We start from the raw sequence: 24243 nt of genomic DNA on the forward strand, positions 1-24243 counted from the left end.
CTAAAATAACCACACGTAGTCGGTAAGTTAGAGTTGCGATGAAAGAGCTTTATTCAAACTTCACGGCCTGCTTTAAAGCCTCCCCGTTCCCGCCGTCCCTGGGGCGGGACTGCTGTAGGGAATGCATATTCCCAGACCCTTTCCGCGCACGGGATTTTCCCCCTGCTCATGAAGATGGCCTGGCGCCCTTTTTGGGGCCGGCCTCTCTGCCTGCACGCGCTGTTTCGTGAGCCGATTCGTGTGTGCTAGAAAGTGGGTCGCACATAACCCCCCCCCCCCAGAACTGGCGATACCTCCCCAAGTGTCCACAGTCTGGATCGGCCTCTGTTTAGGAGGTCTGCCCCTGTGCCGCGGTGCCTGAGCCTGGACCGGCTGCGCCAAGTCCACATGGGCCAGTTTGAGTCAGTCCACCATGAAAACCTTCTCTCTCCCCCTAATGTCCAGCACGAACGTGGACCCGTTGTTCCTGATCACCTTAAACGGCCCCTCGTAGGGCCGCTGTAGTGCGCCTGGTGTCCGCCCCGTCGTACAAAAAGAAACTTACAGTTCTGCAGGTCTTTGGGTGCGCAGGTCGGGCTCTGTCCGTGCTGTGAAGTGGGTATGGGGGCCAGGTTACCGAGCCTCTTACGTAGTCTGTCCAGGACTGCTGCGGGTTCTTCCTCTTGCCCCCTTGGGGCTGGTATGAACTCTCCTGGGACTACCAGCGGTGCGCCGTACACCAACTCGGCCGACGAGGTGTGCAGATCCTCTTTGGGTGCCGTGCGGATTCTGAGCAGGACCCAGGGAAGTTCATCCACCCAGTTAGGCCCCCCCAGGCAGGCCATGAGAGCCGACTTCCGGTGACAGTGGAAATGCTCCACTAGTCCGTTCGACTGTGGGTGATAGGCAGTTGTGTGGTGTAGCTGCAATCCTAAAAGGCTGGCCATAGCTGACCACAGGCTGGAGGTGAACTGGGCGCCACTGTCGGAGGTAATGTGGGCCGGTACCCCAAAGCGTGCTACCCAGGTTGCGATCAGTGCTCGGGCGCAGGAATTGGCGGTGGTGTCATTGAGCAGGACCACCTCTGGCCATCTGGTAAACTGGTCTATCATAGTTAGGAGGTACCGCGCTCCTCGCGACACTGGCAGGGGCCCCACGATATCCACATGAATGTGGTCGAACCTCCGGCAGGTGGGTTCGAACCGCTGCGGCGGAGCCTTGGTGTGCCGCTGCACCTTGGCCGTTTGGCACTGCATGCACGTTTTGGCCCATTCACTGACCTGTTTACGAAGCCCATGCTACACGAACCTGTTGGAGACCAGCCGGACGGTTGTCCTGATGGAGGGGTGCGCTAAGTTGTGAATGGATTCAAAAACCTGCCGGTGCCAGGCTGTTGGGACGATGGGGCGGGGTTGGCCGGTGGCTACGTCACATAGTAGGGTCCTCTCACCTGGGCTTACGGGGAGGTCTTGAAGCTGCAAACCGGAGACTGCAGTTCTGTAACTAGGGATCTCATCATCTGCCTGCTGTGCCTCCGCCAGTGCTGCATAGTCCACCCCCTGGGACAGGGCCTGTATGGTAGGTCTGGAGAGTGCGTCCGCCACTACGTTGTCCTTTCCCGAGACATGCTGGATGTCCGTCGTGTACTCAGAGATGTAGGACAGATGTCGCTGCTGGCAGGACGACCAGGGCTTGGACACCTTCGTGAACGCAAAGGTAAGCGGTTTGTGGTCTGTGAACACAGTGAAGGGCCTACCTTCTAAGAAGTACCTGAAGTGCCGGATTGCCAGGTATAGTGCCAATAGCTCCCGGTCGAAAGCACTGTATTTGAGTTCAGCTGATCGTAGGTGTTTGCTGAAGAACGTCAGGGGTTGCCAGCGACCCTCGATGAGTTGTTCCAGCACTCCACTGACTGTTGTGTTGGATGCATCCACCGTGAGGGCAGTAGGAACATCCGTTCTGGGGTGCAGTTGCATCGCGCCGTTTACCAAGGCTTCTTTGGTTTTAACGAAAGCAGCTGCGGCCTCTTCGTCCCAGGTAATGTCCTTGCCCTTACCCGACATCAGAGTGAACAGGGGGCGCACGGTTCGGGCTGCTGAGGGGAGGAAACGGTGGTAGAAATTCACCATACCCACAAATTCCTGCAGACCTTTGGTTTTGTTGGGTCGGGGGAAGTGACGGACCGTGTCTACCTTGGCAGGCAGCGGGGTTGCCCCGTCTTTAGTAATTCTTTGGCCCAGGAAGTCGATGGTGTCACGTCCGAACTGGCATTTGGCTGGGTGGATTGTAAAGCCGAATTCGCTCAGGCAGGAGTAGAGCTGGCAGAGGTGGGACTGATGCTCCTGATGACTACTGCTGGCTATGAGGATGTTGTCCAAATAGATGAATGCAAAGTCCAGGTCGCGTCCCACCACGTCCATTAGCCGCTGGAACGTCTGTGTGGCATTCTTCAGAACAAACGGCATTCGGAGGAATTTGAAAAGTCCGAACGGGGTGATGAGTGCTGTTTTGGGGATGTCGTCTGGATGTACTGGGATTTCATGGTATCCCTGGACGAGGTCTACCTTGGAAAAGATCCTTGCTGCGAAATCTTGAATGTGCGGCACAGGGTAGCGGTCTGGCGTTGTAGCCTCGTTCAGTCTGCGGTAGTCACCGCATGGTCTCCAGCCCCCCGTTGCCTTGGGCACCATGTGCAGGGGGGAGGCCCATGGGCTGTCGGACCGTCGTATGATCCCCAATTCCTCCATCTTCTTGAACTCCTCCTTCGCCAGTCGGAGCTTGTCTGGGGGAAGCCTTCAAGCACGGGCGTGGAGGGGTGGTCCCTGGGTCGGGATGTGGTGCTGTACTCAGTGTCTGGGCATGGCTGCCGTGAACTGTGGTGTCAGTACTGATGGGAAATCCACCAGGACCCCGGTGAATTCGTCGTCGGACAGCGTGATGGAGTCCAGGTGTGGGGCTGGCAACTTTGCTTCACTCAGGGAGAACGTTTGAAAAGTCTTGGCGTGGACTGATCACTTCCCTTGCAGGTCGACCAGCAGGCTGTGGGCTCACAGAAAATCTGCCCCCAGGAGTGATTAGGCCACGGCGGCCAGTGTGAAGTCCCATGTGAACCCGCTGGAGCTGAACTGTAGCCGCACCGTGCGGGTGCCGTAGTTTCGTATTGTGCTGCCATTTGTGGCCCTCAGGGTGGGTCCCGGTTCTCTGTTGCGGGTGTCGTAACTCGTTGGAGGTAAGACGCTGATCTCCACTCCGGTGTCGACCAAAAAGCGGCGTCCTGACTGCTTGTCCCAGACGTACAGGAGGCTGTCCTGATGGCCAGCTGCTATAGCCATCAGCGGCAGCTGGCCCTGGCCTTTCCCGGGAATTTGCAGGGTGGTCTGCAGCGGCGGGCCTCTGTGCCCCACCGCTGGTGGTAGAAGCACCATTGTTCGTTGGGCTCCTCACTCCCTTCGCCGGGTTTTGTAGGCTCTGCTGCCGGGCCTGGTCTGGTCTGCTCTGCTGTTGGGCACGCGGCTTGGTGATCCGTGCGACGGATGCCCCTCTCACTTCCCTGGCATTCCACAGCACATCTGCCCGGGCCGCCACTTCCCAGGGGTTGCTGAAATCTGCGTCGGACAGCAGCAGGCATATGTCCTCGGGCAGTTGCTCTAGGAACGCCTGCTCAAACATGAGGCAGGGCTTGTGTCCTTCAGCCAGGGCCAGCATCTCGTTCATTAATGCCGATGGCGGCCTGTCTCCCAAACCATCCGGGTGCGTTAAGCGGCGTGCTCGTTCACGCCGTGAGAGTCCGAAAGTCCTTATGAGCAGGGCTTTGAATGCTGTGTATTTGCCGTTCTCCGGGGGCGACTGTATAAACTCCTCAACTTGTGCAGCCGTCTCGTAGTCGAGGGAGATCAGCACGTAGTAGTAGCGAGTGGACTCCGAGGTTATCTGCCGAATGTGGAATTGAGCTCCTGCTTGTTCGAACCACAGACGGGGTCGCAGCACCCAAAAGCTTGGCAGTTTTAACGAAACTGCGTGAACAGATGCGGTGTCAGTCATCTCTGGTCCAAATATCGTTTGGGCCGTCGGGGTCACCAATTGTAGCGGTGTGCTACACACAGCGCTAAAATAACCACATGTAGTCGGTGAGTTAGAGTTGTGATGAAAGAGCTTTATTCAAACTTCGCGGCCTGTTTAAAGCCTTCCCGTTCCCGCCCTCCCTGGGCGGGACTGCTGTGGGGAATGCATATTCCCAGACCCTTTCCGCGCGTGGGATTTTCCCCCTGCTCGTGAAGATGGCCTGGCGCCCTTTTTGGGGCCGGCCTCTCTGCCTCCGCGCACTGTTTCATGAGCCGGTTCTTGTGCGCTAGAAAGTGGGTCGCCACAACACCCCGTAAGCTTTCTTAACTACCCTATTCACCTGTGAGGCAACTTTCAGGGATCTGTGGACATGTACCCCCAGATCCCTCTGCTCCTCCACACAACAAGTATCCTGCCATTTACTTTGTACTCTGCCTTGGAGTTTGTCCTTCCAAAGTGTACCACCTCTCACTTCTCTGGGTTGAACTCCATCTGCCACTTCTCAGCCCACTTCTGCATCCTATCAATGTCTCTCTGCAATCTTTGACAATCCTCTACACTATCTACAACACCACCAACCTTTGTGTCATCTGCAAACTTGCCAACCCACCCTTCTACCCCAACATCCAGGTCGTTAATAAAAATCACAAAAAGTAAAGGTCCCAGAACAGATCCTTGTGGGATACCATTAGTCACAACCCTCCAATCTGAATGTACTTCCTCCATCACGATCCTCTGTCTTCTGCAGGCAAGCCAATTCTGAATCCACCTGGCCAAATTTCCCTGGATCCCATGCCTTCTGACTTTCTGAATAAGCCTACCGTGTGGAACCTTGTCAAATGCCTTACTAAAGTCCATATAGATCACATCCACCGCACTACCCTCATCTATATGCCTGGTCAGCTCCCCAAAGAACTCTATCAGGCTTGTTAGACACGATCTGCCCTTCACAAAGCCATGCTGACTGTCCCTGATCAGACCATGATTCTCTAAATGCCCATAGATCCTCTCTCTAAGAATCTTTTCCAACAGCTTTCCCACCACAGACGTAAGGCTCACTGGTCTATAATTACCCGGACTATCCCTACTACCTTTTTTGAACAAGGGGACAATATTTGAACAATATTCTCATGAATCTTCTCTGTATTCTCTTCAGTTCAACCACGTCCAATCCCAACTTGGTATTGTTCCACTGAAGCCCCTTCTATTTGCAGAGATTGAATGTTGGCAGGCTATTTAATTATAGAGGAAAATATCAACCATACTGATCCTGACTTACTGTAGATTGTTCAATGCAAAGCCTGTTCATTGGAAGCCAAATTTATTATTTTTCTCATTAACATAAAGCATATTTTAAGGGGTAAAAATGGGAAGTGTTTGAAATACTCAGTAGGTCAGACAGCTTCTGTGGAGAGAGAAAGAATTAACATTTCTGTTCAAAGGTTCTTCACCAGAATAAATTATTTCAGGGAATGCAGCTTGGTCAAAATATCAATCAAAATCTTTTAAATTCACTTTTATTTATTTATTGTCCTGGACTTTTATATGGTTAAGTATTTTTAATTATAGAGCCTTTGTCATATTTTAAAATAGAGTTTGAGTTTATCCCTGCATACCTATTCCCTGAGTATAAGAACATTTTCCAGAAGGAAAATCAGTGGCAATGGCCCTGTCCAGTTCCTCTCATTCAGATTTAAAGATGAAGGTGATTATAGCTTCATGATGCTACCTTAGCAGAGAATTTACTCAAAGAAGACCAGTCTTTAACCTAGGACCTTCCAGTGGTTTGATTTAGTAACACAGTAAGATAATACCTTAATTCCTATCCACCAGAGGCTAATTTTATGTGTTTATCCAAGTGAAGGAATTAACTTTGTTCTTTGTAAGCTTCAGAAAGTAACATGATGATTTTATCATTTTTATTTATTGTTCCACTGTAGGAAATAACGAACAAAATCATGGTTGAGTATGATATTTTTGACGAATTCCTGTACAATCTCACAGATGAAGATTTTGCAGATAAGTAAGTATAACAAGTTTAAAATTATGTAAAGCTCCACATCTTTTGGAGTTGGTCCTTTAATAAATTCGCACCCACCTGCTAGTAGCAACATGGTAGGATTTCACCAAACAATGCCAGTAAAAAATATACCACAGTTATTCCTCCTTCCCACAGTCTCAGTAAGGTCATCTTCCCACTCTCTGAAAGCATTACAGAGGGTAATGAAGTGTGGGAGACAATTGTTATATGTTAAAGAAAAACATGATTTGATTGTTGATCCCGTGTATGATCTGACAGCTGCCAGTGTTGGATGGTGCACAGATACATCTAAATTCAAAATCCAGGCATATTAACCTGTTTAGGTGACAGGAGTCTGCTACTTATTGCTGGGTTGTGTGGAAAAGGCTATTGTCATGAAGCATCAGAATGAAGAACAGCCAACTGTGCTGTAAAAATACACATCATTATAGCTATTTCAAAGTTCAAAGTAAATCTATTCTCGAAGTACGGTACATGTATCTCACCATATACTATCCTGAGACACATTTTCTTGTGGCCATTCACAATAACTACAAATAAGAACAATAGAATCAATAAAAAGGTGCACACAAACAAAGACTGACAAACAATTCAGCATTTGTTGAGTGCCTTGATTAAGCTGGGAGGACTTACACATGCTTGCTGTGGACTGAAAATCACACAAAAAGATATATAAGATATTGGAGCAAAGTTAGGCAATTCAGCCCATTGAGTTTGCTATTCCATCATGGCTGATTTATTATCCCTCTGGACCCCATTCTCCCGTTTCTCCCCTTAAACTTTGATGCCTTTACTACTCAAGAACCTATCAACCTCCACTTTAAATATACCCAGTGACTTGGCCACCGTAGCCATCTGTGGCAATGAATTTCACTGTCTCACCAACGCCTCGCTAAAGCAATTCCTCCTCATCTCTATCCTAAAGGGACGTCCTTGTATTCTGAAGCTGTGCCCTTCTGGTCCTAAACTCCCTCACCAGAGGAAGCATCTGCTCCATGTCCACTCTATCTAGAACTTTCAATACTTGATATGTTTCAATGAGATCCCACCACGACCCCTCCCCCATTCTTCTAAACTTCAGCAAGTATAGGCCTAAGGTCATTAGACACTTCTCAAATATTAACCGGTACGTTCCTGGGATCGTTCTCATGAACCTCACATTCTAAGTTCAAGTTCATTATCATCTGACTATACATATGTACAACCAAGTGAAACAATATTCCTTCGGACCATGGTGCACCCACAAAACATATTTCAAACACAGCATATTAGCCAAAATGTTACCATAAATAAGCTAATAAAAAATCTCCTCTGGACTCTCTCCAATCCCAGTATATCCTTTCTTAGATATGGGGTCCAAAACTGCTCACAATAGTCCCAAGTGCAGTCTGACCAATGCCTTATAAAACCTCAGCATTATATCCTTTTATATTCTCATCCTCTCAAACTGAATGCTAACATTACATTTGCCTTCCTCATCACTGACTCAGATTGCAAGTTGACTTTCAGGTAATCCTGCACAAGGACACACAAGACCCTCTGCAACTCTTATTTATGAATTTTCTCCCCATTTAAGTAAATAGTCTAACCACAAACAAGAAAATCTTCAGATGCTGAAAATCTAAGCAACACACACAAAATGCTAGAGGAACTCAGCAGCCAGGCAACATCTATGTTGAGACCCTTCACCAGGACTGGAGAGAAAAGATAAGATGTCAGAGTAAGAAGGTGAAGACCCTGATGAAGGGTCTAGCCCTGAAATGCCGAATGTTTACTCTTTCCCATACTCTTGCCTGTCCTGCTGAGTTCCACCAGCGCTTTCTGTGCGTGTTGTTTAGAAAACAGTCTAAACCTTTATTCCTTCTAGCAATGTGTATGTCCTCCACTTTCCTCCACTAAATTCCATCTGTCTATTCTTTGTCCATACTTTTAATCTATTTAAGTACTTCTGCAGACTCTCTGCTTCCACAACACTACCTGCCGCCACCTATCATTGTTTTGTCTGCAAACCTGACTACAAAGCCATTAATTCTATAATCAAAATCATTGATATATAATGTGAAAAGAAGCGGTCTCAACACCAACCTGTGTAGAACACTGCTAGTTACCACCAGTCAACTAGAAAGGGCCCCTTTTTTCCCAGACCTCCCGTTAGTCAGCCAATCTTTTATCCGTGCCAGCATTTTTCCTGTAATACCATGGACCCTTATCTTGTTAAGCATCCTCATGTGTGGGCACTTGTCAAAGGCTTTATGAAAATCCAAGTACACACATCCACTGACTCTCCTGTCTGTTATTTCCTCAAAGAATTCCAACAGATTTGCCAGGCAAGATTTCCCCATAAGGAAACTATGCTGACTTCAAACTATTTTATCATGTGTCTCCAAGTATCCCGAAAATTCATCCTTAATAATAGACTAAAATATCTTACCAACCAGTGAAATCAGGCTAACTGGCCTATGATTTCCCATCTTTTTCCTCCCTCCCTTTCTGAAGAGTGTAGTGACATTTGCAATTTTCCAGTCCTCTGCAGCCTCTCCAGATCTAATGATTCTTGAAAGATTACTACTGATGCCTCCACAATCTCCTTAGTAATAGCAACTACACTCACTTATGCTCTGGCACTTTCTAATTTCAGGCATACTGCTGGTGTCTTCCACAGCAAAGACTTGACGCAGAATACTTAATAAATTTGTTCGTTATTTCTTTGTCCCCTATTGCTATCTCTCAGAGTAATCTTCCAGCAGTCCAATATCCACTCTGTCTTCTCTTTAACTCTTAATGTATCTGAAAAAACTTCTGTATCCTTTGTTATGTTATTGGCTAGCTTACCTTCATATTTAATCTTTTCTTTCTTTTTGGCTTTCTTAGTTGCCTTATTTTGGTTTTTAAAAGCTTCTCAGTCCTCTAACTTACCAATAATTTTTGCCCTATTGCCTTCCTTTTGCTTTGATGCCATCTTTGTCAAACAAGACATGATTCATTCTCCCTTCAGAATATTTGTTTGCTGGGTAGTATCTATCTTGCATCTTCCGAATTGCACCTAGAAACTCCAATCATTGTTCCGCTGTCGTCCCTGCTAGTATCCACTTCCAATCAACTTTGGCCTGTTCATGCCTCTGTAATTCTGTAATACAGATACATCTGATTTTAGCTTCTCCCTCTCAAACTGTGGAATAATTCTATCATATTATGATCACTGCCTCCTAACGGTTCCTTTACCTTAAGCTCCCTCATCAAATCGGGTTCATTGCACCCAATCCAGAATTGCCTTTTCCCTAGTGGGCTCATCCACAAGCTGCTCTAAAAAGCCACCTTGTAGGCATTCTACGAATTCCTTCTCTTGGGATCCAGCACCAACTGAATTTTCCCAATCTACCTACATATTGAAATACTGTACCCCATAACTATCGTAACATGGACCTTTTTACTTGCCATTTCTATCACCGATTGTAACTTGTACCCCGCATCCTGTCTACTGTTCAAATACTTGTATACAACTCCCATCACAGTATTTTACCCTTGCAGTTTCTTAACTCTACTCATAAGGATTCTACATCTTCCAACCCTATGTCACCTCTTTCTAAGGATTTGATTTCATTTTTTACCAACAGAGCCAACCCAACCCACTCCCCTTTGCCTACCTGCCTGTCCTCTCAATACAATGTGTATCCTTGGATGCTCGGCTCACAACTATGATCTTCTTTCAGCAGCAGCTCAGTGATTCCTACAATGTCATACCTGTCAATTTCTAACTGTGCTATAAAATCATCTCCCATATACTGTGTGCATTCAAATATTGTTCCTTCAGTCCTGCATTCATCACCTATTTCAATTTTGCCCCCAGGTTACCGGAAGTTAAATTCTTATCCCTTTCTAAACTTATTGTCTTTTTTATTTACTCTGGAGACTTTCATCACCTCTCCCTCATACTCCTTCCCTTTTACTTTATCCTCACTTTTCCAATCTAATGAACCTACTACTTAGTTTAAAGACACACTTCAACTCATCCCACTGATGCAGTTTTGCCCTATTATCTGCCTATCTTTCCTCACAGTCTCAGTACACACCATATCTACCTTGCATACCATCTTCCTCTGCCCTATCATTGTGTTCCCTCTCCACAGTAAAATTAGTTTATACCCTCTCCAACAGCTCTAGCAAACCTGCCCACAAGGATATTGGTCCCCCTCGAGTTCAGGTGTAACTTGTTCTTTTGATACAAATTATACCTTCCCCAGAAGAGATCCCAATGATCCAGAAATTTGAAACCCTGCCCCTTGCACCAATTTGTCAGCCACACATTCATCTGCCAAAGCATCCTACTATGGCCCACAGCGGTGTGTAGTACAGGCACCAATCCAAAGATCACTACGCTTTCAGGTCCTGCCTTTCAGCTTTCTTGAGTAGAAAGCTTATATTCTTATATTTTCTCTACAGAACCTCATCCTTTTTCCTCGCAAAATGTAGCACAACTTGTGGATGTTCACCCTCCCTTTTTAGAATCCTGTGGATTCAATCCAAGATATCTCTGAAGCTGGCATTTCGGAGGCAACATCCCATCCAGATGTCCCTCTCACAGAATCTCCTGTCTGTACCTCTGACTATGGAATCAACTGTCACTACTGCCCTCCTCTTTTATTGCTTTCCCTCTGAACCACAGTGACAGAGACATGGTTGCTGCGGCTTCCCTCCAATGGGTCTTTTCCCCTCCCTCCCCCTGCCCCCGTAACAATATTCTCCAAATCAGTATACTTCTTATTGAAGGGAATGGCCACAGGGGTACTCTGTGCTGATATATCCTTCTATATAAAGGTGAAAGATCCAGTGGTAGGATTTCAAATGCAAAAAAAGAGATATAGTGATCAAATTTTAATTATGGGATTTTTGTGGTTGGATTTTATTACCCACTTTTCATTTATGCCACCTGCTTTCTGATGCTGATGTTCAGAGGGAATTAAGTGTGCTTGTACAAAATCACTAGAAACAACAGAATCCTAATTATATGAAGAATATGGAAGTTTTAGAGAGGGCGCAAAAGGTGGAATGGTGCCGCAGCAACAACCTAGCACTCAATGTCAGTAAGACGAAAGAGCTGATTGTGGACTTCAGAAAGGGTAAGATGAGGGAACACATACCAGTCCTCATAGAGGGTTCAGAAGCAGAGAGAGTGAGCAGCTTCAAGTTCCTGGGTGTCAAGATCTCTGAGGATCTAACCTGGTCCCAACATATCGATGTAGTTATAAAGAAGGCAAGACAGCAGCTATATTTTATTAGGAGTTTGAAGGGATTTGGCATGTCAGCAAATACTTTCAAAAACTTCTATAGTTCTTCAGTGGAGAGCATTCTGACAGGCTGCATCACTGTCTGGTATGGAGGGGCTACTGCACAGGACCGAAAGAAGCTGCAGAAGGTTGTAAATCTAATCAGTTCCATCTTGGGTACTAGCCTACAAAGTACCCAGGACATCTTCAAGGAGCGGTGTCTCAGAAAGGCAGCGTCACCAGGGCATGCCCTTTTCTCACTGTTACCATCAGGTAGGAGATACAGAAGCCTGAAGGCACACACTCAGCGATTCAGGGACAGCTTCTTCCCCTCTGCCATCCGATTCCTAAATGGACATTGAATCTTTGGACACTACCTCACTTTCTTTAATATAGAGTATTTCTGTTTTTGCACATTAAAAAATATATTCAATATACATAATTGATTTTTCAAAATACAAATACGAGAAGATCTGCAGATGCTGGAAATTCAAGCAACACACACAAAATGCTGGTGGAACGCAGCGGGCCAGGCAGCATCTATAGGAAGTACAGTCGACGTTTCGATTTGAGACTCTTAGTCAGGACTAACGGAAAAAAGAGATAGTAAGAGATTTGGGAGGGGGAGGGGGAGACCCGAAATGATAGGAGAAGACAGGAGGGGGAGGGATGAAGCCAACAGCTGGGAAGTTGATTGGCAAAAGGGATACAAGGCTGGAGAAGGGAGAGTTTCATAGGATGGAAGGCCTTGGAAGAAAGAAAGGTGGAGGGAAGCACCAGAGGAAGATGGAGAACATGCAAGGAGTTACTGTGAGAGGGAAAGAGAAAAGAGAGAAATAATAAATAAATAAATTAGGGGTGGGGCAAGAAGGGGAGGAGGGGCATTAATGTAAGTTAGAGAAATCAGGTGACCCAGACGGAATATAAGGTGTTGTTCCTCTAACCTGAGTGTGGCTTCATCTTGATAGTAGAGGAGGCCATGGATAGACATATCAGAATGGGAATGGGATGTGGAATTAAAATGTGTGGCCACTGGGAGATTCTGCTTTCTCTGGCGGACAGAGCGTAGGTGTTCAGCGAAACGGTCTCCCAGTCTGCATCGGGTCTCACCAATATATAGAAGGCCACACTGGGAGCACCGGACACAATATATCACCCCAGCCGACTCACAGGTGAAGTGTCACCTCATCTGGAAGGACTGTCTGGGGCCCTGAATGGTGGTAAGGGAGGAAGTGTAAGGGCATGTGTAGCACTTGTTCTGCTTACAAGGATAAGTGCCGGGAGGGAGATTAGTGGGGAGGGATGGGGGGGATGAATGGACAAGGGAGTTGCGTCGGGAGCAATTCCTGCAGAAAGCAGAAAGTGGAGGGGGGGGGGAGATGTGCTTGGTCGTGGGATCCTGTTGGAGATAGTGAAAGTTACAGAGAATTAAATGTTGGACACGGAGTCTGGTGGGGTGGTAGGTGGGACGGACCACTGGGGAAGACGGTTGGAGGAGCACATCCTCCTTGAGGAGCTGTCTGTGTTGCCCACATGTCCAAGACACATTTTGCAAGGTCAAATAGAGTGGCTGCTGTAAAGTACAAGGAGTTCACCAGCAGAGTCCCAGAGCAACTTCCACCAAACAAACAGGATGGCATCAAGCTGTAGGAGTCAGGTACTTCAGGCACCAACCGGGACTTCCTTGAGTGGTGGAAGTAGGATAGTACTGGCGCAGCATGCGAGCCAGAATGCTGGAGTTGCCACTGTGGAAACTGCCAGCCGGGCAGCAAAGGAGTGACCCTTGCTGAGTCATGACGGAGTGGCTGGAACCTTGCTCAAGATGAGAAGAAAGGCATAAGGGGAAGGAAAATTGTCCAAAAAGTTGTCGATGGCTGCATGCTCTGCAGGAAGGCAAAAGCAAGGAAATGTCAACATGTAATGGGTGACTTGCAGCCAGAAAGAACTGAACCTGCTACACCATTCCAGTTCACAACGGTGGACCTCTTCGGACCCTACCAAATAAAAGATGACATCAAGAAAAGAGTAACACTGAAAGTCTGGGGAGTGGTCTTTTGCTGCATGGCCAGCAGAGCCATCCACAAAGAGTTGGTAAACACCCTATCAACCGAAGGATTCCTGATGGCCTATCAAAGGTTCACAGCAATCAGGGGACATCCAAGAAAGATCTGGTCAGATCCAGGCACCAATTTCATTGGAGCAAAATCAGTCTTGGAGGAGCTGTACAGATTCTTGGATGGCTTGAACGAAGCAGCCCTGCAGGAGACCATGGCAAAAAATGGAACGGAGTGGATGTGGAAAATCCATGCGCCTGATTCTCCACACAGGAATGGTGCTGCAGAAGCCGCTGTACGCATTGTAAAGAGAGCGTTCCAGAGTCTTGGGAAGGAGTCTGGGCTCAGTTACAGCGAGTTCCAGACAACTCTTCACATAGCAGCCAACCTTGCCAATGCACATATAAATAATAAATAAATAACGGATGGGGTACAAAGGGGAGGTGGGCATTAAAAGTCAATGTTCATGCCATCAGGTTGGAGGCTACCCAGACAGAATGTAAGGTGTGGGTGGAGGAACAACACTTTATATTCCGTTTGGGTAGCCTCCAACCTGATGGCATGAACACTGACTTCTCTAACTTACGTTAATGCCCCACCTCCCCCTCGTACCCCATCCGTTATTTATTTATTATTATATATATATGTGTGTGTCTGTGTATTTTTTTTCTCTCTCTCTCCCTTTTCTCCCTCTGTCCCTCTCACTATACCTCTTGCCCATCCTCTGGGCTTCCCCCCCCCCTTTCTTTCTCCCTAGGCCTCCTGTCCCATGATCCTCTCGTATCCCCTTTGCCAATCACCTGTCCAGCTCTTGGCTCCATACCTCCCCCTCCTGTCTTCTCCTATCATTTCGGATCTCCCCCTCCCCCTCCCACTTTCAAATCTCTTACTAACTCTTCCTTCAGTTAGTCCTGACGAAGGGTCTCGGCCTGAAACGTCGACTATACCTCTTCCTATAGTTCTTTTGTTTTGCTGACATTGAGTGAAAGGTTGTTGTCATGACGCCATGTTACTAGGTTCTCTATCTCCTTCTTGGACTCCAAATCATCTTTATTTGAGATATGGCCCACTACTGTGGTATCATCTACAAACTTGTGAATAGAACGGACTCTGGCCATGCAGTCGTGAGCGTGCAGGGAGAAGAGCAGGGCTGAGGATGCAACCTGTGGAACACCAGTGGGAGAGGTGCTGCTGCCTATCCTTCCTGATTGTGGTCTATTGGTCAGAACGTCAAGGATCCAGTTGCAGAGGGAGGCGTTGACTCTCAGTTCTCAGTGTTTGGTGATGAGTAGTAAACTATTGAAAGTGGAGCTGTAGTCAGTAAACAATATATGAATGTAGGTGTCTTTACTACCCAGACACTCCAGAGGTGAGTGTAAGGCCAGGAAGATGGTGCCTGCCATAGACCTGTTTCAGTGGAAGATGAATTGCAGCGAGTCGGGTTTGTCTAGAAGGCTGGAATTAATGTGTTCCATGACAGCCACTTGAAGCACTTCATGATGGTAGATGTCAGAGTTATTGGGCAGTAGTTACTCTTTGGTATCGAGATGAGAATGGTCTTCTTAAAGCAGGTAGGAACCTCAGATTAAAACAGGAAAAGATTTAAAAATGTCTGAAAATACCCCTACAAGCTGATCCACGCAGGATCTAAGGAAACAGCCAGTCCCCATCCTGGCCTGATGCTTTCTGCTGGTTCATTCTCTAGAAGAATGATCTTATGACTGCAGTGATGATGGTGGGTTGGAGGCTGTCAGGGTGGATGGTGACATACCAATCCCTTTCTGTTTAAAATGAGCATAGATTGCATTAAGTTCATCAGGAAGGGATGTTCTGTTGTTGGTGATGCTAATTTTGTTTTGTAGCATGCAAATCCTGCCACAACTGATAGCTGGTCTGAGACTCTGTTTTGGAATGGTATTGTTTCTTGATATTCCTGATAGCTTTATGGAGGTTGTATCTTGCTTGTTTGTACAGATCATAATCACCTGATTTGAATGCTGCATTCCTAGACTTCAGTAGTGAAGAATCTCCCAATTTATCCGTGGTTTCCAGTCTGGGAACACTTGGATTGTTCCCTTTGGTACACAGTCTCAACACACTTGCTGATAAAGTTGATGATGGTGCTAACATTTTCTTCTAGGCTGGCAGCTGAGTATTTGAACATGGACTAGTCCACTGACTCAAAGCAGTCGTGTAGAAGCTCATGTTTCCTCAGACAAGCACTGTATTAATTTCGGAACTAGATTCTCCTGTTTCAGCTTTTGTTTGTACGCAGGGTGAAGGAGCACAGCCTGGTGGTCTGATTTACCAAAATATGCATGCTCTTGGCTTGGTATGCATCTTTATTGGTTTGGGTCGCTGGTGGGATAGGGGACATTGTGGTAATAGCAGCAGTGGGGGGTTAGCAGTAAGTGGTTTTGAAAGAAACCTACAATGATGCTCAATTTTGTTTTTACTGGGGGGATGGGGAAGATCAATTTTCCAAGTCATTTCTGCCTTGTCAAGCAGGAGCCATATTTCAGAACCATGTTACTTTTGGGACATCTGCTCTAGGTAATTACAGATAAAAGAGTGGGAAGTGTTTATGGCTCACCACCTTCCAAGACAGAACATAAAACAATTTAGTGCACAATGTTGTGCCAACCTTTTGACTTACTCCAAGATCACTCTAACTCTTCCTACCCGGTGCCTATCTGAGTCTCTTAAATGTCCCTAATGTATCTGTTTCAACTACTACCCCTGGCAGGGCATCCCACACACCCACCATTCTGTATAAAAAAAAATCTTCCTCTGACATCCCCATCCTTGCCCCCAATCACCTTTAAATTAAGCCCTCTCATATTAGCCTTTTCTGCCCTGGGAAAAAGTCACCAACTGTCCACTTTACCCATGCCTCTTTAATCTTATGCACCTCTATTAATTCCCCTTTCATTCTCCTTTATTCAAAGAGAAAATCCCTAGTTTGCTCAACCTTTCCTTATAAAACATGCTCTCTTGTAGGCTCTACAAAGCTATTCGCTGTCCCACCTCGGATTCCCAGACTACATATCCATTTTGCTACTCCCTGCAATCAGACCACTGGTTAAGTGAGTCAAACCAGTTCCCAGGGAGATCAGGACCTGGCCAAAAGGTGCCAGCTCAGCACCGCAGGACTGCTTCGAAAGTATGAACTGGAGCATATTCAGGGAGGTGACTACCTACGATTATCATATCGACGTTGATAAGTATGCAGGATAGATGACTGGCTACATAGAGGACATTACCATGATTGAATACGACACTGCCAGGAAAAAGCAGAAACCATGGCTGATGGCAGAGATTAGCGCAGTGTTTAGAGATCAGGATGCTGCCTTCAGCTTGTTTGACAGAATGACTAAGGTCGGCAAGAGCCATCAGGAAGGCAAAGCATGAGTACACACAGAAAATCCACAGATGCTTTTGTGACAGCTAGGACATTTTGCGCATGAGGCAAGGTATACAAACCATAACCGATTACGAGTCCAACCTGCATGTCAACGACGGCAATGCTTCCCTTTCTGATCAGCTGAATGCTTTCTATGCATGATATGACCGTTGGAGGAAAGTCCCTCTTCCCATGAGGAACAAGTACCCTGTCTGGCCAAAGCTGAAGTGAGGAGGACCTCAGCCAGGGTAAGTCCATGCAAAGTTGCAGAGCTGGACAACATACCTGGTCAGGAGCTGTGGGCTTGTTTCATTTGGTTGTATATATGTGTATCAGATGAAAATAAACTTGAACTTGACCTTGAACTCTAATCCAGGAAGAATCCTGGCGAATCTCCTCTGTACCCTCTCTAAAGTTTCCACATCCTTCCTATAATGAAGTGACCAGAACCGAACACAATACTCCAAGTGTGGTCTAACCAGATTTTTATAGAGCTGCAACGTTACCTTGCAGCCCTTGAACTCAATCCCCCAACTAATGATGCCCACACTCCATACACCGCCTTAACCACGCAGCAGCTTTGAGGGATCAATGGAGATGGAACCCAAGATTCCTCTGTTCCTCCACACTGCTAAAAATCCTGTCATTAATCCTGTACTCTACAATCAAGTTCCATCTTTCAAAGTATATCACTCCATACTTCTCCATATAGAACTCTATTTGCCACTTCTCAGCCCAGCTGTGCATGCTCTCAATGTCCTGTTGTAACCTACGGCAACTTTCTGTAGTATCCATAACACCACCAACCTTTGTGAGATCTGAAAATTTACTAACCAGCTCTTCCACTTCCTCACCCAAGTCATTTATAAAAATCATGAAGAGCAGGGGTTCCAGAACAGATCCATGCAGCACACCACTGGTCACCAGCCTCAAGGCAGAATACACTCAATCTACCACTACTTTCTATGTAGCAAGCCAATTCTGAATCCATACAGCCAAGTTTCCCTGAATCTCATACCTCCTAATTTTCTGACTGAGCCTACCAATGAAATCAGCTTCATTGACCACATTTAGAAATGTCCCTATTTGTCTTTTATTACCTTGTCTGTGAAATCCTCAATAAAGTACAACGGGAGATTTCCTCATATTAAATGTATGGTGTTGCTATTGTAAATTATGGTTACCCTTTCCAAAATCCATCTACACCCCATTGATTACTCCATCTTCCTCAAAGAATTCAATCAGGCTTGTGAGGTACAGATGGGAACACTGCGATCAAGTTTGACTTTCCAAAGTATAACACTTGATACTTTTCTGATTGAACTCCATCTGCCACTTTTCAGCCCAGCTGTTCACTCCGGTGAATCAGGAGCTGTTCTGAGGCAAAATTAAATAAAAACAGAAAATACTGGAAATACTCAACAGATCAAGCAACATCTTTGGGGGTAGAAACATTGTAAACATTTCAGATCAATGACAAAGCCAAGTTTCCCTGGAACACATGCCTTTCAGATCAATTACCTTTCATCAAAAGGAGGAAAAGTAAGAAATCAAATGTATTTTAAGTTGTCAAGGAAAGATGGAGAGAACAGAAGGAAACTCTGTGATAGGGTGTAGATCAAAAGAGACTGAATGTTACACATAGTGATGTTGCTGTATCTGCTGATAGGCTGATTAATTGTAGCTGTTCTGTCTGGAGGAGACAAATAGAAGATGAATAAGACCAGAAGAAAAACAAAATAAGGCTGAAACTTTGAGATATAAAACACTACTGTCAGCAGGTCAGGCAGCATACGTGGAGAAAATTTTTTGTGGACTTCATGAATGGGAAGTTGAGGGACCAGCTCTCATCAAGGGATGAACAGTGGAAAGGGTGAGCAGTTTTAAGTTCCTGGCTATCAACATCTCTGAAGATCTATCCTGGGCCCAACATATTGATAGAATTACAAAGAAGGCATGACAGTGGCTATTTCATCAGGGGTTTGAGGAGATTGGGTATGTCATTGTGGGGAGCATTCTAACTGGTTGCATCAATGGAAGGGTCACTGTACAGGATCAGAAAAAGCTGTAGAAAGTTGCAAACTCAGCCAGCTCCATCATGGGCACCAGCCTCCCCAGCATAAAGGACATCTTCGAAAGGGAATGCCTCAAAAATTCAGCATTCATCACTAAGAACCCCTATCGCTCAAGGCATGCTCATCAGAGAGGAGATACAGGAGTCCAAAACACACACTCAATGTTTTAGGAACAACTTCTTCCCACCATGACATTAGATTTCTGAATGGACCATGAATCCATAAACCTTACTAATTTTACTTCTCTCTTTTTGCAATACTTACTGAATTATATATATATATGTGTGTGTGTGTATTATTGTAATTTATAGTTTTTTAAATTATTGGATTAGATTAGATTATGAGGACACGCAGTCCTCTTTTATTGTCATTTAGAAATGCATGCATTAAGAAATGATACAATGTTTTTCCAGAATAATATCACGAAAACACATGACAAACCGACTTAAAAACTGACAAAAACCATATAATTATAACATATAGTTACAACAGTGCAAAGCAATACCATAATTTGATAAGAACAGACCATGACACGGTAAAAGTCTCAAAGTCTCTCGAAAGTCCCATCATCTCACGCAGATGGTAAATCTCCAGTGCCGCCAACTTGCCGATGCGGCATACTAGAAGCATCCGACCGCAGTCTGACTCCGAGTCCATCCGAAAACTCCGAGCCTCCAACCAGCTCTCCAGCACCGAGCACCATCTCTACCGAGCGCTTTGACCCCAGCCCCGGCAACAGGCAATAGGCAAAGCCAAGGATTTGGGGCCTTCGTCTCCGGAGATTCTCAATCGCGCAGCGGCAGCGAAGCAGGCATTTCAGAAGTTACTCCAGGTGTTCCTCCGTGCTTCTCACGGCTGTCTCCATCAAATCCGGATTGTGTACGGCCCCCTAGTTACACATACGATATTTATTCGGAACAGCCGTGTGTGCTGCGTCTCGTCGCCATCTTCTCCTCCCTCCTTTGATGTATTGCGATGCAACAAATTTTATGATTTTTGTCAGTGATATTAAACCTGATACTGACTCTGAAAAACTGAGCTGCTAATGGATTGGTTGGATTAAATTATTGATGCATTTAATCTATTTCTGAAAAGTTGTTTTGCATTTTGTATATGTGTAAATATTCTACACCATGTCATTCATTCTGAAGGGTAGCCCTCTTTGTTTGTAGGTGGGCTGCAATTGCTGCGCCCCACATGATCACTACACGGGTGGAGGTAATAAAAACTCAACATATTGAGGAGGAAGAACATTTCCGAAAAATACAAATATCAGACCAAAGTGCTTTGCAGGAGAAGCTTGAAGGACTGCAGGTACGTCTTTCATTTTCTGTAAGGATCCATCAAAGCTGAATGTTGGAACACTCAGACTGGTCTTATATAAGTTGAGCTCCATGGAAAAATTTGATCATTTTATGTCTTTTGCTGCTTTGATTAGAACTCTCATCCACCCAAGGAAATATATTTTGTCAAGTAATTACATCAGTCAGATGACCTACCATCGGAGCTAGGCAAAGTTAAAACTGAAATCAAACATATTTTAATTTGTAGAGAAAGAGAGAGGGCGTAGAGATCAAAGGGAATGTTTGTGATAGGCTAGTGACTAAGAAAGAGTAAATGACACAAGTAACTGGTGGTTTTGGCTAAGAGAGGTTAGTGAAGACTTATTAAATAAAGTTGATATTTCTAGAGAGATATAATGAAAGGAAAAGATAAATAAAAAAGCAGTTGAACTGTGCAATATAAAACACAGCAGCTATTAGAAATCTAAAATAAAAGAGAATGCGACTCTGTAACTTAAAACATGTTTAATTTCTAACTTTTCTTTGTTTTGATAAAAGATCCCATGTCTTGTGTATTTGAGGGAATGTTTTGTGATTTTCCTTCAAATATTCTTCGTAAAACCTGCTTATAAAAGATTTGATGAGTCTTTTTTTCAGATGGTAGAGTTACCAAGGGTTTTGAGAACTTTTTAGAATTTTTAAAACTTCTTTCCATTTTAGAACGAGCATATAAAATTCTGGTATCCTCCTCATTTTTATCTGTTCAAAGAAAATTGCTATAATTACAATCGCAACAACATACATTTAATATTAGGAAATTTCCCTAGGTACTTCACTGAAGATTTAACTGACAATGCCAAACAATGGATATTTCTAAATGTGGTCAATGAAGCAGATTTTAAGTTGTATTAAGTTAAGCTTGGAAATTTCAGGATTTAGACCTTGATTTCCTGTGATGCAGTGAAAGGATTTTGGCATATTTAAGATAACAGGGTTTATGAAATGTTGATGATAAAGTTTGGAGGAAAAGATTTAAGAGTCCGAAATGATCCTCAGCTGAACTTCTTCAACACAAAGTTTATGTATTTCCCTCTTTAATGTCACCTGTCTACCTGTCTATCCAAATCCCCTGCTTGATTATTCCGTGCTCTCATCTGGTCTCCTTAAGGTTGTCATACTGGGGATGTTAGTCGGGATAAGCTCCCACTACCTATTAAATGCTCCTAAAATCATGCATTGCAAATAGCCTCTGTCTACCAGATCTAGCTCCAGGCCCTCACATGTGCCTAAGCAACTAAGCCCGGCTGAATGGTTTCTACTGGCAGGAGAAGGGGCAAAACTGGGTTACTGGTGCCTTAAAACCAATTGCTTTGGGCAGATGCAACTCATCAGCTGTGGCTGGCAGCTCATCCAGGAGTTATACTCACTCATGGGGAAGGCTTTAGGAGTAAACCCCGAAGAAAAATCTGGACTGCCTAAGATTCCAACTATGTTAAGTTCGATGCTGACTGGCAATTCCTGCTACATTGTTGGTGTCAAACTGTATCAGTCTCTGCCGTTCCTTTGGATTTATCAGCTGTGTGGAGAGAGGGAGTCTATTGCATGGGCAACAGCTTACTCTCCATGTCATAAGACATAGGAGCAGAGTTAGGCCATTTGGCCTATCTAGTCTGCTCCACCATTCAGTCATGGCTGATCCTTTTTTCTTCCCTCTTCGGCCCCCCTCCCCGGCCTTCTCCCTGTGACCTTTGATGCTGTGTCCAATCAAGAACCTATTAAGTTCTGGCTTAAATACACCCAAAGACCTGGCCTCCACAGCTGCATGTGGTAATAAATTCCACAGATTCACCACACTCTGGCTAAAGAAATTTCTCTGCATCTCCGTTTTAAATGGACGTCACTCTATTCTGAGGCTGTGCCCTCTTGTCCTAGACTCCTCCACCATGGGAAACATTCTTTCCATATCTACTCTATCTAGGCCTTTCAACATTCGAAAGGTTTCAATGAGGTACCCCCTCATCCTTCTAAGTTTCAGCAGTACTGACACAGAGCTGTCAAACGTTCCTCGTATGATAATCCTTTCATTCCTGGAATCAACCCTCTGAACCCTCTCCAATGCCAGCCCAGAACTATTCACAGTACTCAAGGTGAGACCTCACCAGTGCTTTATAATGCCTCAGTATCACATCCCTGCTCTTGTAATCTAGACCTCTTGAAATGAATGCTAACATTGCATTTGCCTTCCTCACCACTGACTCTACATGCAAATTAACCTTTAGGGTGTTCTGTACAAAGACTCCCAAGTCCCTTTGCATCTCAGATTTTTTGGATTTTCTCCCCATTTAGAAAATAGTCTGCACACTTATTTCTTCTACTAAAATGCATGATCATGCGTTTTCCAACATTGTATTTCTTTTGCCACTTTCTTGCCTATTCTCCTAATCTGTCTTAGTCCTTCTGCAGCCTACCTGTTTCCTCAACACTACCTGCCCCTCCACCAATCTTGTATCATCTGCAAAATTGGCAACAAACCCATCTATTCCATCATCTAATTTATTATATGCAGCATAAAAAGAAGCGGTCGTAACACCGATCCCTGAAGAACATCACTAGTCACTCGCAGCCAACCAGAAAAGGATCCTTTTATTCCCACTCACTGCCCCCTACCAATCAGCCAAAGCTCTAACCATGCCAGTAACTTTCCTGTAATACCGTGGCCTCTTAACTTGGTGTAGCACCTTGTCAAAGGCTTTCTCAAAGTCCAAATATACTACATCCACTGCATCCCCTTTATCTATCCTACTTGTAATCTCCTCAAAGAATTCCAACAGGTTCGTCAGGCAAGATCTTTCCTTAATGAAATCATGCTGACTTTGTATGATCTTGTCCTGTGTCTCCAAGTATTCCATAACCTCATCCTTAACAATTGACTCCAACATCTTCCCAACCACTGAGGTAAGGCTAACTGATCTATAATTTCCTTTCTGCTACCTTCCTCCTTTCTTAAATAGTGGAGTGACATTTGCAATTTTCCAGTCCTCTGGAACCATACCAAACACCAATGATTTTTGAAAGATCATTACTAATGCCTCCACAATCTACCTCTACCTCCACTACCTCTTTTAGAACCCTAGGATGCAGTTCATCTGGTCTGGGTAACTTATGTACCCTTAGGTCTTTCAGCTTTTTGAGCACCTTCTCCCTTGTAATAGTAACTGCACTCAGTTCTCTTCCCTCAAACCCATTCAACATCTGGCACACTGCTGGTGCCTTCCACAATGAAGGCTGATGCAAAAATCTCATTTAGTTCATCTGCCATCTCCTTGTCCCCCATTATTATTTCTTCAGCGTCATTTTCTCGCAGTCCTATATCCACTCTCATCTTTATTTTTTACATACTTGAAAAAGCTTTTACTATTCACTTTGATATTGTACTAGTTTACTTTCAAATTTCCATCTTTTCCCTCCTAATTGCTCTTTTAGTTGCTCTCTGTAGGTTTTTAAAAGCTTCCCAATCCTCTGTCTTCCCACTAAATTTTGCTTTCTTGTATGCACTCTCTTTTGCGTGCACATTAGCTTTGACTTCCCTTATCAGCCTAAGTATTGCTTTGTTTTTGGAATACATCTATCCTGTACTTTAACAACAGGAATTCTGCAGATGCTGGAAATTCAAGCAACACACAAAGAAGGTTAGTCCTGACGAAGGGTCTCGGCCTGAAACGTCAACTGCACCTCTTCCTAGAGATGCTGCCTGGCCTGCTGCGTTCACCAGCAACTTTTATGTGTGTATCCTGTACTTTCCTCATTTTTCTCAGAAACACACACCATTGCTGCTCTGCTGTCATCCCTGCGAGCATCTCCTTCCAATTTGCTTTGGCCAGCTCCTCTCTTATACCATTGTAGTTTCTTTTGCTCCACCTGAAATACTGCTATGTCAGACTTCACTTTCTCCCTATCAAATTTCAAGTTGAACTCTATCATGTTGTGATCACTGCCTCATAAGGGTTCTTTTACCTTAAGCTCCCTAAGCACCTCTGGTTCATTACATAACACCCAATCCAGGATAGCTGATCCCCTAGTAG

At 45.1% G+C, this 24243-nt stretch overlaps 1 protein-coding gene across 4 annotated transcripts in view; it reads left to right on the plus strand.

Annotated features, from left to right (window-relative positions):
• The window catches only part of dnah1 (dynein, axonemal, heavy chain 1), a 379457-nt gene that overhangs the window by 69398 nt on the left and 285816 nt on the right, over positions 1-24243 (plus strand). For all 4 annotated transcript variants that reach the window (XM_072280693.1, XM_072280695.1, XM_072280697.1 and 1 more), the window contains 2 exons: positions 5982-6064; positions 20051-20192. In XM_072280693.1, coding sequence (XP_072136794.1) covers positions 5982-6064; positions 20051-20192 — 225 coding nt within the window. The remainder of the gene's footprint in view (positions 1-5981; positions 6065-20050; positions 20193-24243) is intronic.

Source organism: Mobula birostris, chromosome 16 (assembly GCF_030028105.1).
Source record: "Mobula birostris isolate sMobBir1 chromosome 16, sMobBir1.hap1, whole genome shotgun sequence".
Classification (NCBI taxonomy): domain Eukaryota; kingdom Metazoa; phylum Chordata; class Chondrichthyes; order Myliobatiformes; family Myliobatidae; genus Mobula; species Mobula birostris.